The following is a 14,254-nucleotide window of genomic DNA, read 5'->3' on the forward strand; positions in this document are numbered from 1 at the left end:
GTTTTATACAGTTCCATCATTACATCCCTGCTTTTGTATTTTATACCTCGGCTAATAACGGAGAGCATTCCATATGCCTTCTTCACAACCTTATTAACCTGTACTGCCACCTTCAGGGACCTGTGAACATGCACTCCAAGGTCTCTCACTTCCTCTACCCCTCTCAATATATTCCCGTTTACTGCGTATTCCCTTTTACTGTTTGCCCTCCCTAAGTGCATTACCTCACACTTCTCCGGTTGAACTCCATTTGCCACTTTTCCGCCCACTCCACCAACCCATTGATATCTTCTTGGAGTCTACAGCTATCCTCTTCACTATCAACTACACGGCCAATTTTTGGGTCGTCTGCAAATTTGCCAATCATGCCCCCTACATTCAAGTCCAAATCATTAATATATACCACAAACAGCAAGGGACCCAACACTGAGCCCTGTGGCACACCACTGGAAACGGATTTCCATTCGCAAAGACATCCATCAACTTTTACCCTTTATTTCCTGTTACTAAGCCAATTTTGGATCCAATTCGCCACATTTCCCTGTATCCCATGGGCTTTTACCTTTCTGACCAATCTGCCATGTGGGACCTTGTCAAATGCCTTACTAAAATCCATATAGACAACATCCACTGCACTAACCTCATCAATCCTCCTTGTCACATCCTCAAAGAATTTAATCAGATTTGTAAGGCATGACCTTCCCTGAACAAATCCATGCTGACTATCCCCGATTAAACCATGCCTTTCCAAGTGACAGTTTATCCTATCTCTCAGTATTGATTCTAATAATGATGTGGAGATGCCGGTGATGGACTGGGGTTGACAATTGTAAACAATTTTACAACACCAAGTTATAGTCCAGCAATTTTATTTTAAATTCACAAGCTTTCGGAGGCTTCCCCCTTCGTCAGGTGAACGATGTGGTCCACAACATTCACCTGAGGAAGGGGGAAGCCTCCGAAAGCTTGTGAATTTAAAATAAAATTGCTGGACTATAACTTGGTGTTGTAAAATTGTTTACAATTGATTCTAATAGTTTGCCCACCATCAAGGTAAGACTGACCAGCTTATAATTTTTCGGCCTTTCCTTCGTACCCTTTTTAAACCTTGGTCTTCCAGTCCTCCTTATTCTTAGTCCTAGACCTTTATCTACCACTCCCTGCCTTCAATCTCGTTCTATAACATTTGATAAAGATAATGTCCAATCCCAGAGTTTTATATGGAAACACTATAAACCTTCACTCTTGCACCCTCATGCACATTATTTGACCAAATAACTTCATGCTACAAACAATACCCATCTCAGGGTATCTCATCCAGAAATACCCATACTGGGGATTACCATGCGACGGATATTGTATGAGCACAAGGTTATGATGTTTCCATATAAAACTCTGGGATTGGACATTATCTTTATGCTGGGCTACTCACAAAAATAACATTTTTAATGTTAAACTTGACTCTGATGCAACAATACCTGGCTTCAAGGAATCTTGTTACCTTCTACAAATGCCTCATCAACACTAACCCCACTTTCTTTCATCTATTTCTCATTTTACGCTGTCCATATTCAAATCATCATAATGCTCTTATCTTACACATTTTGGGTCTGCTCTAGATAGTCTCAGGTTCAGCAGCTGCTGCCTCTACCCTACTATAAGCAGACCTTGCCTCCCTTATGATCAGAAGCTTACCTTTATTGCTCAATATCTAGTCGTGATAATTTGGGCTGTATCAATGAAACCCTTGTTATTTGAACTGCAATGATCTCACTTACAGCCAAGTGCTCTTCTGTAATCTTCTGAAAGTTGAACCGCTTAACACTTTAATGAGACGAGGACAAAATGGTGTAATTTTACAATGGTTTCATGAACAGAGGAACATTTATAGTCACTTAATTTATCATCACTCCTTGTAACAAAGAACATAATAAAGTACTGTATTATGTGTTATATTATGTTGTATTGTTTTTCCCATTCTCGGGATGTGGGCGTCGCTGGCAAGGCCGGCATTTATTGCCCGTCCATAGTTGCCCTAAGGTTTGATACAACTGAGGGGCTAGCTAGGCCACTTCAGAGGGCAGTTTGAGTCAACTACTCTGGTGAGGGACTGGAGTCACAAATAGGCCAGACCGGGTAAGGACAACAGGTTTTCTTCCCTAAAGCACATTGGTGAACCAGTTGGGTTTTTACGACAATTGGACAGCTTCATGGTCACTTTTACTGAGACCACACACACACACTGCTTTACATATTATTTCGAATGTATTAAATTCTGTATGTATCTAGTATGTATTGTATATTGTGTTCTATATTTCATGTATGAAGCATTATTATCTATTATTATGGATACAACAAAGGCTATGGGCCCCGACAACATCCCGGCTGTAGTGCTGAAGACTTGTGCTCCAGAATTAACTGTGCCTCTAGCCAAGCTGTTCCAGTACAGCTACAACACTGGCATCTACCCGACAATGTGGAAAATTGCCCAGGAATGTCCTGTCCACAAAAAGCAGGACAAATCCAATCCGGCCAATTACCGCCCCATCAGTCTACTCTCAATCATCAGCAAAGTGATGGAAAGTGTCGTCGACAGTGCTATCAAGCGGCACTTACTCACCAATAACCTGCTCACCGATGCTCAGTTTGGGTTCCGCCAGGACCACTCGGCTCCAGACCTCATTACAGCCTTGGTCCAAACATGGGCAAAAGAGCTGAATTCCAGAGGTGAGGTGAGAGTGACTGCCCTTGACATCAAGGCAGCATTTGACCGAGTGTGGCACCAAGGAGCCCGAGTAAAATTGAAGTCAATGGGAATCAGGGGGAAATCTCTCCAGTGGCTGGAGTCATACCTACCAGATGGTAGTGGTTGTTGGAGGCCAGTCATCTCAGCCTCAGGGCATTACTGCAAGAGTTCCTCAGGGCAGTGTCCTAGGCCCAACCATCTTCAGCTGCTTCATCAATGACCCTCCCTCCATCATAAGGTTAGAAATGGGGATGATCGCTGATGACTGCACAGTGTTCAGTTCCATTCGCAACCCCTCAGATAATGAAGCAGTCCCTGCCCGCATGCAGCAAGACCTGGACAACATCCAGGCATGGGCTGATAAGTGGCAAGTAACATTTGCGCCAGACAAGTGCCAGGCAATGACCATTTCCAACAAGAAAGAGTCTAACCACCTCCCCTTGACATTCAATTGCATTACCATTGCTGAATCCCCCACCATCAACATACTGGGGTCACCATTGACCAGAAACTTAACTGGGCCAGCCATATAAATACTGTAGCTACAAGAGCAGGTCAGAGATTAGGTATTCTGCGGCGAGTGACTCACCTCCTGACTCCCCAAAGCCTTTCCACCATCTACAAGGCACAAGTCAGGAGTGTGATGGAATACTCTCCACTTGCCTGGATGAGTGCAGCTCCAACAACACTCAAGAAGCTCGACACCATCCAGGACAAAGCAGCCCGCTTGATTGGCCCCCCATCCACCACCCTAAACATTCACTCCCTTCGCCGCCGGCGCACAGTGGCTGCAGTGTGTACCATCCACAGGATGCACTGAAGCAACTCGTCAAGGCTTCTTCGACAGCACCTCCCAAACCCGCGACCTCTACCACCTAGAAGGACAAGAGCAGCAGGTACATGGGAACAACACCACCTGCACGTTCCCCTCCAAGTCACACACCATCCCGACTTGGAAATATATCGCCGTTCCTTCATCGTCGCTGGGTCAAAATCCTGGAACTTCCTTCCTAACATCACTGTGGGAGAACCTTCACCACACGGACTGCAGCGTTCAAGGCGGCGGCTCACCACCACCTTCTCAAGGGCAATTAGGGATGGGCAATAAATGCCGGCCTCGCCAGCGACGCCCACATCCCATGAACGAATAAAAAAATGATGAGACCAAAGCCTCCCTCCCCCGGTTTAATCAGCTGTCACTCCAAGCCTCTTCTGACGCACTTTGTGTCCCATTTGCTGCCCCGCTAATCTGATGGAGCTGATAAAGATTCCCGGAGCCGGGAGCGACCTCAGTCCGGGACTCGTCGCCGCTCTTCATTGGGTCAGGTAAGATTTGAATAATTTGGGGGAAAGTCTCTTCCTTTTTGTAGATTCCGGTGTAACGGGAGATTCATCCGCTTCCCGACTCCAATCTGTAACCGGGATTAAGGGGCTCAGAACGGGTGGCCCCCGGGCAGCGAGCACCCACACACCCGAGGGAAACGAGCGGAGCCCCGGGGAAGCTCCTCACTGACTGAGCCCAGGAAGTGGGGTCAGTGATTGGGGAAAGCAAATCTTCATCCCCCCATCTCCCATCCATCCATCTTACTAGCCTCTCTCTTTTCCTCTGGAGGGGCTGAATGGCCTCCTGCTGTTCCTATGTTCCCATTTGCTTCTCTCTCCTTGTGCTGCTCCACACCTCCCTGCATTGGTGACATGTTTAGCAGTCACTCTAGTACTGAAGGGGCAGTAATGGTCCGTCCCGCTCCTGTTTCACAGATCGCTGGCCCAGGTGGAGTAGAGACAGAGTATGTCGGTGTTGACAGCAGTGCCGCTCCTGATGCCCTTGTCCGCACGATCCTCAGCGGCCAGCCCAGGCAGACAGAGGCGCCACACGCTGCCAGCCAACGAGTTCCGCTGCCTCACCCCCGGGGATGCAATCAGTGTCTTCGAGATAGAGAGAGAGGGTAAGAGTCTGCGACTTACTCAGCAATCTCATTAATGCCCAGTCATATAGTAACCGTTTCAGGCAGGAGACATTCGGCCCATCAAGCCCACCTATCCACAGTATTTCCTTTGGTCCATCTATCCACAGTATCATTGTATCATAGTAGGTACAGCACAAGAGGCCATTCGCCCCATCGTGCCTGTGCCAGCTCTTTCAAAGAGCTATCCAATTAGTCCCATTCCCTGCTCTTTCCCCATAGCCCTGTAATTTTTCCCCTTCAAGTATTTATCCAATTCCCTTTTGAAAGTTATTATTGAATCTGCTTCCACCGCCCTTTCAGGCTGTGCATTCCAGATCAAAACAACTCACTGTGTTAAAAAAAATGTTTCCTCATCACAGAATCATAGAAATTTACGGCACAGAAGGAGGCCGTTCGGCCCCTCGTGTCTGTGCCAGCCGAAAAAGAGCTATCAAGCCTAATCCCACTTTCCAATTCTTGGTCTGTCGCCTTGTAGGTTACGGCACCTCAAGTGCACATCCAAGTAACCTTTAAATGAGTTGAGGGTTTCTGCCTCTGCCACCTTTTCAGGAAGTGGGTTCCAGACCCCCACCACCCTCCGGGTGAAATAATTTCTCCTCAGCTCCCCTCTAATCCTTCTACCAATTACTTTAAATCTATGCCCCCTGGTTATTGACCTCTCTGCTAAGGGAAACAGGTCCTTCCTATCCACTCTATCTAGGCCCCTCATAATTTTAAATACCTCAATTAAATCTCCCCTCAGCCTCCTCGGTTCCAAAGAGAAAAACCTCAGCCTATCCAATCATTCCTCACAGCTAGAATTCTCCAGTCCTGGCAACATCCTCGTAAATCTCCTCTGTACCCTCTCTAGTGCAATCATATCTTTCCTGGAATGTGGTGACCAGAACTGTACACAGTACTCTAGCTGTGGTCTAACTAGTGTTTTATACAGTTCTAGCATAACCTCCCTGCTCTTATATTCTATGCCTCAGCTAATAAAGGAAAGTATCACGAATGCTTTCTTAACCACCTTATTTACCTGTCCTGCTACCTTCAGGGATCTGTGGACATGCACTCCAAGGTCCCTCTTATCCTCTACACCTCTCAGTATCCTCCCATTTATTCTGTATTCCCTTGGCTTGTTTGCCCTCCCCAAATGCATTACCTCACACTTCTCCAGACTGAATTCCATTTGCCACTTTTCTGCCCACCTGACCAGTCCATTGATATCTTCCTGCAGTCTACAGCTTTCCTCCTCACTATCAACCACACGGCCAATTTTTGTATCATCTGCCCTCTTCTTAATCATGCCCTCTACATTTAAGTCTAAATCATTGATATATACCACAAAAAGCAAGGGACCAAGTACTGAGCCCTGCGGAACCCCACTGGAAACATACTTCCAGTCACAAAAATACCTGTTGACCATTACCCTTTGCTTCCTGCCACTGAGCCAATTTTGGATCCAACTTGCCACTTTCCCTTGAATCCCATGGGCTTTTACTTTTCTGACCAGTCTGCCAAGTTGCACCTTGTCAAAAGCCTTGCTAAAATCCATGTAGACTACATCAAATGCACTACCCTCATCGACCCTCCTTCTTACCTCCTTTAAAAAATTCAATCAAGTTAGTCAAGATTGATTAAGAAAGGGAAGATAGATTATGAAAATAAATTAGCAAAAAATATAAAAACAGATAGCAAGAGTTTCTACAGTTATATAAAAAGAAAAAGGGTGGCTAAGGCAAACGTAGGTTGCTTAGAGGATGAGACTGGGAAATTAATGGTGGGAAACATGGAGATGGCAAAAATGCTGAACAAATATTTTGTTTCAGTCTTTATGGTAGAGGACACTAAGAATATCCCAACACTGGACAAACAGGGGGCTCTAGGGGGGGAGGAGCTAAATACGATTAAAATCACTAAGGAATTGGTACTCAGTAAATTAATGGGACTCAAGGCAGATAAATCCCCTGGACCTGATGGCTTACATCCTAGGGTCTTGAGGGAAGTGGCAGTAGGGATTGTGGATGCTTTGGTAATAATTTTCCAAAATTCTCTGGACTCAGCAAAGGTCCCGGCAGATTGGAAAACTGCCAATGTAACACCCTTATTTAAAAAGGGTAGTCGGCAGAAGGATGGAAATTATAGACCAGTTAGCCTAACATCTGTGGTGGGTAAAATTTTGGAGTCTATTATTAAGGAGACAGTAGCGGAACATTTGGATAAACATAATTTAATAGGACAAAGTCAGCATGGCTTTACGAGGGGGAAGTCATGTCTGACAAATTTGCTTGAGTTCTTTGAGGACATAACGTACAGGGTGGATAAAGGGGAACCAGTGGACATAGTGTATTTAGACTTCCAGAAGGCATTCGACAAGGTGCCACATAAAAGATTATTGCTCAAGATAAAGAATCACTGGATTGGGGGTAATATTCTGGCATGGGTGGAGGATTGGTTATCTAACAGGAAGCAGAGAGTTGAGATAAATGGTTCATTCTCGGACTGGCAACCAGCAGCCAGTGGTGTTCCGCAGGGGTCGGTGCTGGGTCCCCAACTCTTTACAATCTATATTAACGATTTGGAGGAGGGGACCGAGTGTAACATATCAAAGTTTGCAGATGATACAAAGATGGGAGGGAAAGTAGAGAGTGAGGAGGACATAAAAAACCTACAAGGGGATATAGACAGGCTGGGTGAGTGGGCGGAGATTTGGCAGATGCAATACAATATTGGAAAATGTGAGATTATGCCCTTTGGCAGGAAAAATCAGAGAGCAAGTTATTATCTTAATGGCAAGAAACTGGAAAGTACTGCAGTACAAAGGGATCTGGGGGTCCTAGTGCAAGAAAATCAAAAAGTGCAGGTGCAGCAGGTGATCAAGAAGGCCAACAGAATGTTGGCTTTTATTGCTAGGGGGATAGAATATAAAAACAGGGAGGTATTGCTGCAGTTATATAAGGTATTGGTGAGACCGCACCTGGAATACTGCATACAGTTTTGGTGTCCATACTTAAGAAAAGACATACTTGCTCTCGAGGCAGTACAAAGAAGGTTCACTCGGTTAATCCCGGGGATGAGGGGGCGGACATATGAGGAGAGGTTGAGTAGATTGGGACTCTACTCATTGGAGTTCAGAAGAATGAGAGGCGATCTTATTGAAACATATAAGATTGTGAAGGGGCTTGATCGGGTGGATGCAGTAAGGATGTTCCCAAGGATGGGTGAAACTAGAACTAGGGGGCATAATCTTAGAATAAGGGGCTGCTCTTTCAAAACTGAGATGAAGAGAAACTCCTTCACTCAGAGGGTAATAGGTCTGTGGAATTTGCTGCCCCAGGAAGCTGTGGAAGCTACATCATTAAATAAATTTAAAACAGAAATCGACAGTTTCCTGGAAGTAAAGGGAATTAGGGGTTACGGGGAGCGGGCAGGAAATTGGACATGAATTTAGATTTGAGTTTAGGATCAGATCAGCCATGATCTTATTGAATGGCGGAGCAGGCTCGAGGGGCCGATTGGCCTACTCCTGCTCCTATTTCTTAAGTTCTTATGTAGTCAGACATGACTTTCTCCTAACAAATCCACAGTGATGTCGCCTCCGGTTCTTTTGCCAATTACCTTAAGTCTGTGTCCTCTGGTTACTGACCCTTCTGCCGCTGGAAACAGTTTTTCCTTATTTACCCTGTCAAGCCCGTTCATAATTTTGAACACCTCTATCAAATTTCCTCTTAACCTTCTCTGCTCTAAGGAGAACAACCTCAGCTTCTCCAATCTCTCCACACAACTTCTCTGCATTAAATTTCATCTGCCATGTGTCTGCCCATTTCTCCAGTCTGTGTATATCCTCCTGAAGTCTGTTACTATCCTCAACATTGTTTACTACATTTCCGAATTTCGTGTCGTCTACAAACTTTGAAATTCTATCCTGTATACCCAAGTCCAGGTCATTAATATATATCAAGAAGAGCAGTGTTCCTAATACTGACCCCTGGGGAACACCACTGTATACTTCCCTCCAGTCTGAAAAACAACTGTTCACCACTACTCTCTGCTTTCTGTCCCTTAGCCAATTTTGTATCTCTTTAATCCCCATGGGCTTTAATTTTGCTGACAAGTCTATTATGTGGTACATTACCAAATTCCTTTTGAAAGTCCATATACACAACATCAACCGCACTACTCTCATCAACCGTCTTTGTTACTTTATCAAAGAACTCAATCAAGTCAGTCAAGCACGATTTTCCTTTAACAAATCCATGCTAACTTTTATTTATTAGCCCGTACTTTCCCAAGAGCCAATTAATCTTCTCCGGGATTATTGTCTCTAGAAGATTCCCCACCACCGATGTTAGGCTGACTGGCCTGTAATTACCGGGTTTATCCCTCTCCCCTTTTTTGAACAGGGGTGTTACATTTGCAATCCTCCAGTCCTCCGGCACCATCCCCATATCTAAGAAGGATTGGAAGATTGTGGCCAGACCCTCCACAATTTCTACCCTTACTTCCCTCAATAACCTAGGATGCATCCCATCTGATTTTACTACTTTGAGTACTGCCAACCTTTTAAGTACTTCCTCTTTATCTATTTTTATCCTCTCCAATATCGCTACTACCTCCTCCTTTACTGCTACAATGGCAGCATCCTCTTCTCCAGTGAAGACCGTTACGAAGTGTTCATTTAGTGCCTCAGCCGTGCCCTCTTCCTCCACAAGAAGATCTCCTTTATTGTCCCTAATCGACACCACCTTTCTTTTGACTACCCTTTTACTATTTATAGAATCATAGAATGGTTACAAAACAGGAGGCCATTCAGCCCATTGAGTCCATGCCGGCTCTCTGCAGATTTTTTCCCTCCAAGTATTTATCCAGTTCCCTTTTGAAAGCCACGATTGAATCTGCCTCCACCATCCATTCAGGCAGCGCATTCCAGATCCTAACCACTCGCTGTGTAAAAAAGTTTTTCCTCATGTTGCCTTTGGTTCTTTTGCCAATCACCTGAAATCTGTGTTCTCTGATTCTCGACCCTTTCGCCAATCTGTATGATTTTGAATACCTCAATCAAATCTTCTCTCAATCTTCTCTGCTCTAAGGAGAACAACCTCAGCTTCTGCAGTCTATCCATGTAACTGAAGTCACTCATCCCTGAAATCATTCTAGTAAATCTTTTCTGTACCCTCTCTAAGGCCTTCACATCCTTTCTAAAGTGTGGTGCCCAGAATTGGCCGAACCAGTGTTTTATAAAGGTTCATCATAACCACCTTGCTTTTGTACTCTATGCCTCAATTTATAAAGCCTAGGATCCTATATGTTTTTATAACCACTTTCTCAACCTGCCCTGGCACCTTCAACAACCTCTGCACATATAACCCCAGGTCTCTCTGTTCCTGCACCCTCTTTAGAATTGTACCATTTAGTTTATATTGCCTCTCCTCATTCTTCCTGCCAAAATGTATCACTTCGCACTTCTCTGTGTTAAATTTCATCTGCCATGTGTCCGCCCATTCCACCAGCCTGTCTGTGTCCTCTTGAAGTCTATCACTATCCTCCTCACTGTTCACTACACTTCCAAGTTTTTGTGTCATCTGCAAATTTTGAAATTGTGCCCTGTACACCCAAGTACAGGTCATTAATATATATCAAGAAAAGCAGTGGTCCCAGCACCGACCCCTGGGGAACACCACTGTACACCTCCCTCCAGTCCGAAAAACAACCGTTCACCACTACTCTCTGTTTCTTGTCTCTTAGCCAATTTCGTATCCATGCTGCTACTGCCCCTTTTATTACATGTGCTTCAACTTTTCTGACAAGCCTGTTATGTGGCACTTTACGCCTTTTGAAAGACCATACACACCACATTAACTGCATTGCCCTCATCAACCCTCTCTGTTACCTCATCAAAACACTCAATCAAGTTTGTGAAACATGATTTGCCTTTAACAATTCTGTGCTGGCTTTCCTTTATTAATCCACACTTGTCCAAGTGACTGTTAATTTTGTCCCGGATTATTGTTTCTAAAAGTTTCCCCACCACTGAGGTTAAACTGACTGGCCTGTAGTTGCTGGGTTTATCCTGACACCCTTTTTTGAACAAGGGTGTAACATTTGCAATTCTCCGGACCTCTGGCACCACCCCAGCATCGAAGGATGTTTGGAAGATTATGGCCAGTACCTCCGCAATTTCCACCCTTACTTGCCTCAGCAACCGAGGATGCATCCCATCCGGACCGGGTGACTTATCTACTTTAAATACAGCTTTATGTACAAGATGAAAGACTTTTGGATTCCCTTTTATGTTAGCCATTAATCTATTCTCATACTCTCCCTTTGCCCATCTTATTTCCTTTATTTCCAGTATTCCCTTCGACCCATCGAGCCCACCTATCCACAGTATTCCCTTCAGCCGATCGAGCTCACCTATCCACAGTATTCCCTTCAGCCCATCGAGCTCACCTATCCACAGTATCCCCTTCAGCCCATCTAGCCCACCCATCCACAGTATTCCCTTCAGCCCATCTAGCCCACCTATCCACAGTATTCCCTTCAGCCCATCTAGCCCACCTATCCACAGTATTCCCTTCAGCCCATCCAGCCCACCTATCCACGCTATTCCCTTTGACCCATCTAGCCCACCTATCCACAGTATTCCCTTCGGCCCATCCAGCCCACCTATCCACAGTATTCTCTTCAGCCCATCCAGCCCACCTATCCACAGTATTCCCTTCAGCCCATCTAGCCCACCTATCCACAGTATTCTCTTCAGCCCATCCAGCCCACCTATCCACAGTATTCCCTTCAACCCATCTAGCCCACCTATCCACGCTATTCCCTTTGACCCATCGAGCCCACCTATCCACAGTATTCCCTTCGACCCATCCAGCCCACCTATCCACAGTATTCTCTTCAGCCCATCCAGCCCACCTATCCACAGTATTCCCTTCGACCCATCTAGCCCACCTATCCACAGTATTCCCTACAGCCCATCTAGCCCACCTATCTAAAGTATTCCCTTCGACCCATCTAGCCCACCTATCCACAGTATTCCCTTCAGCCTATCGAGCTCACCTATCCACAGTATTCCCTTCAGCCCATCGAGCTCACCTATCCACAGTATCCCCTTCAGCCCATCTAGCCCACCCATCCACAGTATTCCCTTCAGCCCATCTAGCCCACCTATCCACAGTATTCCCTTCAGCCCATCTAGCCCACCTATCCACAGTATTCCCTTCAGCCCATCCAGCCCACCTATCCACGCTATTCCCTTTGACCCATCTAGCCCACCTATCCACAGTATTCCCTTCGGCCCATCCAGCCCACCTATCCACAGTATTCTCTTCAGCCCATCCAGCCCACCTATCCACAGTATTCCCTTCGACCCATCTAGCCCACCTATCCACAGTATTCCCTTCAGCCCATCTAGCCCACCTATCCACAGTATTCTCTTCAGCCCATCCAGCCCACCTATCCACAGTATTCCCTTCAACCCATCTAGCCCACCTATCCACGCTATTCCCTTTGACCCATCGAGCCCACCTATCCACAGTATTCCCTTCGACCCATCTAGCCCACCTATCCACAGTATTCTCTTCAGCCCATCCAGCCCACCTATCCACAGTATTCCCTCCGGCCCATCCAGCCCACCTATCCACAGTATTCTCTTCAGCCCATCCAGCCCACCTATCCACAGTATTCCCTTCGACCCATCTAGCCCACCTATCCACAGTATTCCCTTCAGCCCATCTAGCCCACCTATCTAAAGTATTCCCTTCGACCCATCTAGCCCACCTATCCACAGTATTCCCTTCAGCCTATCGAGCTCACCTATCCACAGTATTCCCTTCAGCCCATCGAGCTCACCTATCCACAGTATCCCCTTCAGCCCATCTAGCCCACCCATCCACAGTATTCCCTTCAGCCCATCTAGCCCACCTATCCACAGTATTCCCTTCAGCCCATCTAGCCCACCTATCCACAGTATTCCCTTCAGCCCATCCAGCCCACCTATCCACGCTATTCCCTTTGACCCATCTAGCCCACCTATCCACAGTATTCCCTTCGGCCCATCCAGCCCACCTATCCACAGTATTCTCTTCAGCCCATCCAGCCCACCTATCCACAGTATTCCCTTCGACCCATCTAGCCCACCTATCCACAGTATTCCCTTCAGCCCATCTAGCCCACCTATCCACAGTATTCCCTTCAACCCATCTAGCCCACCTATCCACGCTATTCCCTTTGACCCATCGAGCCCACCTATCCACAGTATTCCCTTCGACCCATCTAGCCCACCTATCCACAGTATTCTCTTCAGCCCATCCAGCCCACCTATCCACAGTATTCCCTCCGGCCCATCCAGCCCACCTATCCACAGTATTCTCTTCAGCCCATCCAGCCCACCTATCCACAGTATTCCCTTCGACCCATCTAGCCCACCTATCCACAGTATTCCCTTCAGCCCATCTAGCCCACCTATCTAAAGTATTCCCTTCGACCCATCTAGCCCACCTATCCACAGTATTCCCTTCAGCCCATCTAGCCCACCTATCCACAGTATTCCCTTCAGCCCATCTAGCCGACCTATCCACGCTATTCCCTTTGACCCATCTAGCCGACCTATCCACAGTATTCCCTTCGGCCCATCTAGCCCACCTATCCACAGTATTCTCTTCAGCCCATCTAGCCCACCTATCCACGGTATTCCCTTCGACCCATCGAGCCCACCTATCCACAGTATTCCCTTCGACCCATCTAGCCCACCTATCCACAGTATTCTCTTCAGCCCATCTAGCCCACCTATCCACGGTATTCCCTTCGACCCATCGAGCCCACCTATCCACATTATTCCCTTCGACCCATCTAGCCCACCTATCCACAGTATTCCCTTCAGCCCATCTAGCCCACCTATCCACGCTATTCCCTTCGACCCATCTAGCCCACCTATCCACAGTATTCCCTTCGGCCCATCTAGCCCACCTATCCACAGTATTCCCTTCGGCCCATCCAGCCCACCTATCCACAGTATTCCCTTCAACCCATCGAGCCCACCTATCCACAATATTCCCTTCAGCCCATCTAGCCCACCTATCCACGCTATTCCCTTCGACCCATCCAGCCCACCTATCCACAGTATTCCCTTCGGCCCATCTAGCCCACCTATCCACAGTATTCCCTTCAAACCATCTAGCCCACCTATCCACAGTATTCCCTTCAACCCATCTAGCCCACCTATCCACAGTATTCCCTTCGGCCCATCTAGCCCACCCATCCACAGTATTCTCTTCAGCCCATCCAGCCCACCTATCCACAGTATTCCCTTCGACCCATCTAGCCCACCTATCCACAGTATTCCCTTCAGCCCATCTAGCCCACCTATCTAAAGTATTCCCTTCGACCCATCTAGCCCACCGATCCACAGTATTCCCTTCAGCCCATCTAGCCCACCGATCCACAGTATTCCCTTTGACCCATCTAGCCCACCTATCCACAGTATTCCCTTCAGCCCATCTAGCCCACCTATCCACACTATTCCCTTTGACCCATCTAGCCCACCTATCCACAGTAT

At 46.7% G+C, this 14,254-nt stretch overlaps 1 protein-coding gene across 1 annotated transcript in view; it reads left to right on the plus strand.

Annotated features, from left to right (window-relative positions):
* The first annotated feature begins 4,000 nt into the window (after nucleotides 1–4,000).
* Nucleotides 4,001–14,254, plus strand: part of LOC137341342 (serotonin N-acetyltransferase-like) — an 87,330-nt gene continuing 77,076 nt past the window's right edge. Inside the window, exons 1-2 of the mRNA XM_068004467.1 lie at nucleotides 4,001–4,072; nucleotides 4,505–4,692. Of these exons, the coding sequence (XP_067860568.1) occupies nucleotides 4,536–4,692 (157 nt within the window). The 5' untranslated portion in view covers nucleotides 4,001–4,072; nucleotides 4,505–4,535. The remainder of the gene's footprint in view (nucleotides 4,073–4,504; nucleotides 4,693–14,254) is intronic.

This window comes from Heptranchias perlo, chromosome 23 (assembly GCF_035084215.1).
Source record: "Heptranchias perlo isolate sHepPer1 chromosome 23, sHepPer1.hap1, whole genome shotgun sequence".
Lineage (NCBI taxonomy): Eukaryota > Metazoa > Chordata > Chondrichthyes > Hexanchiformes > Hexanchidae > Heptranchias > Heptranchias perlo.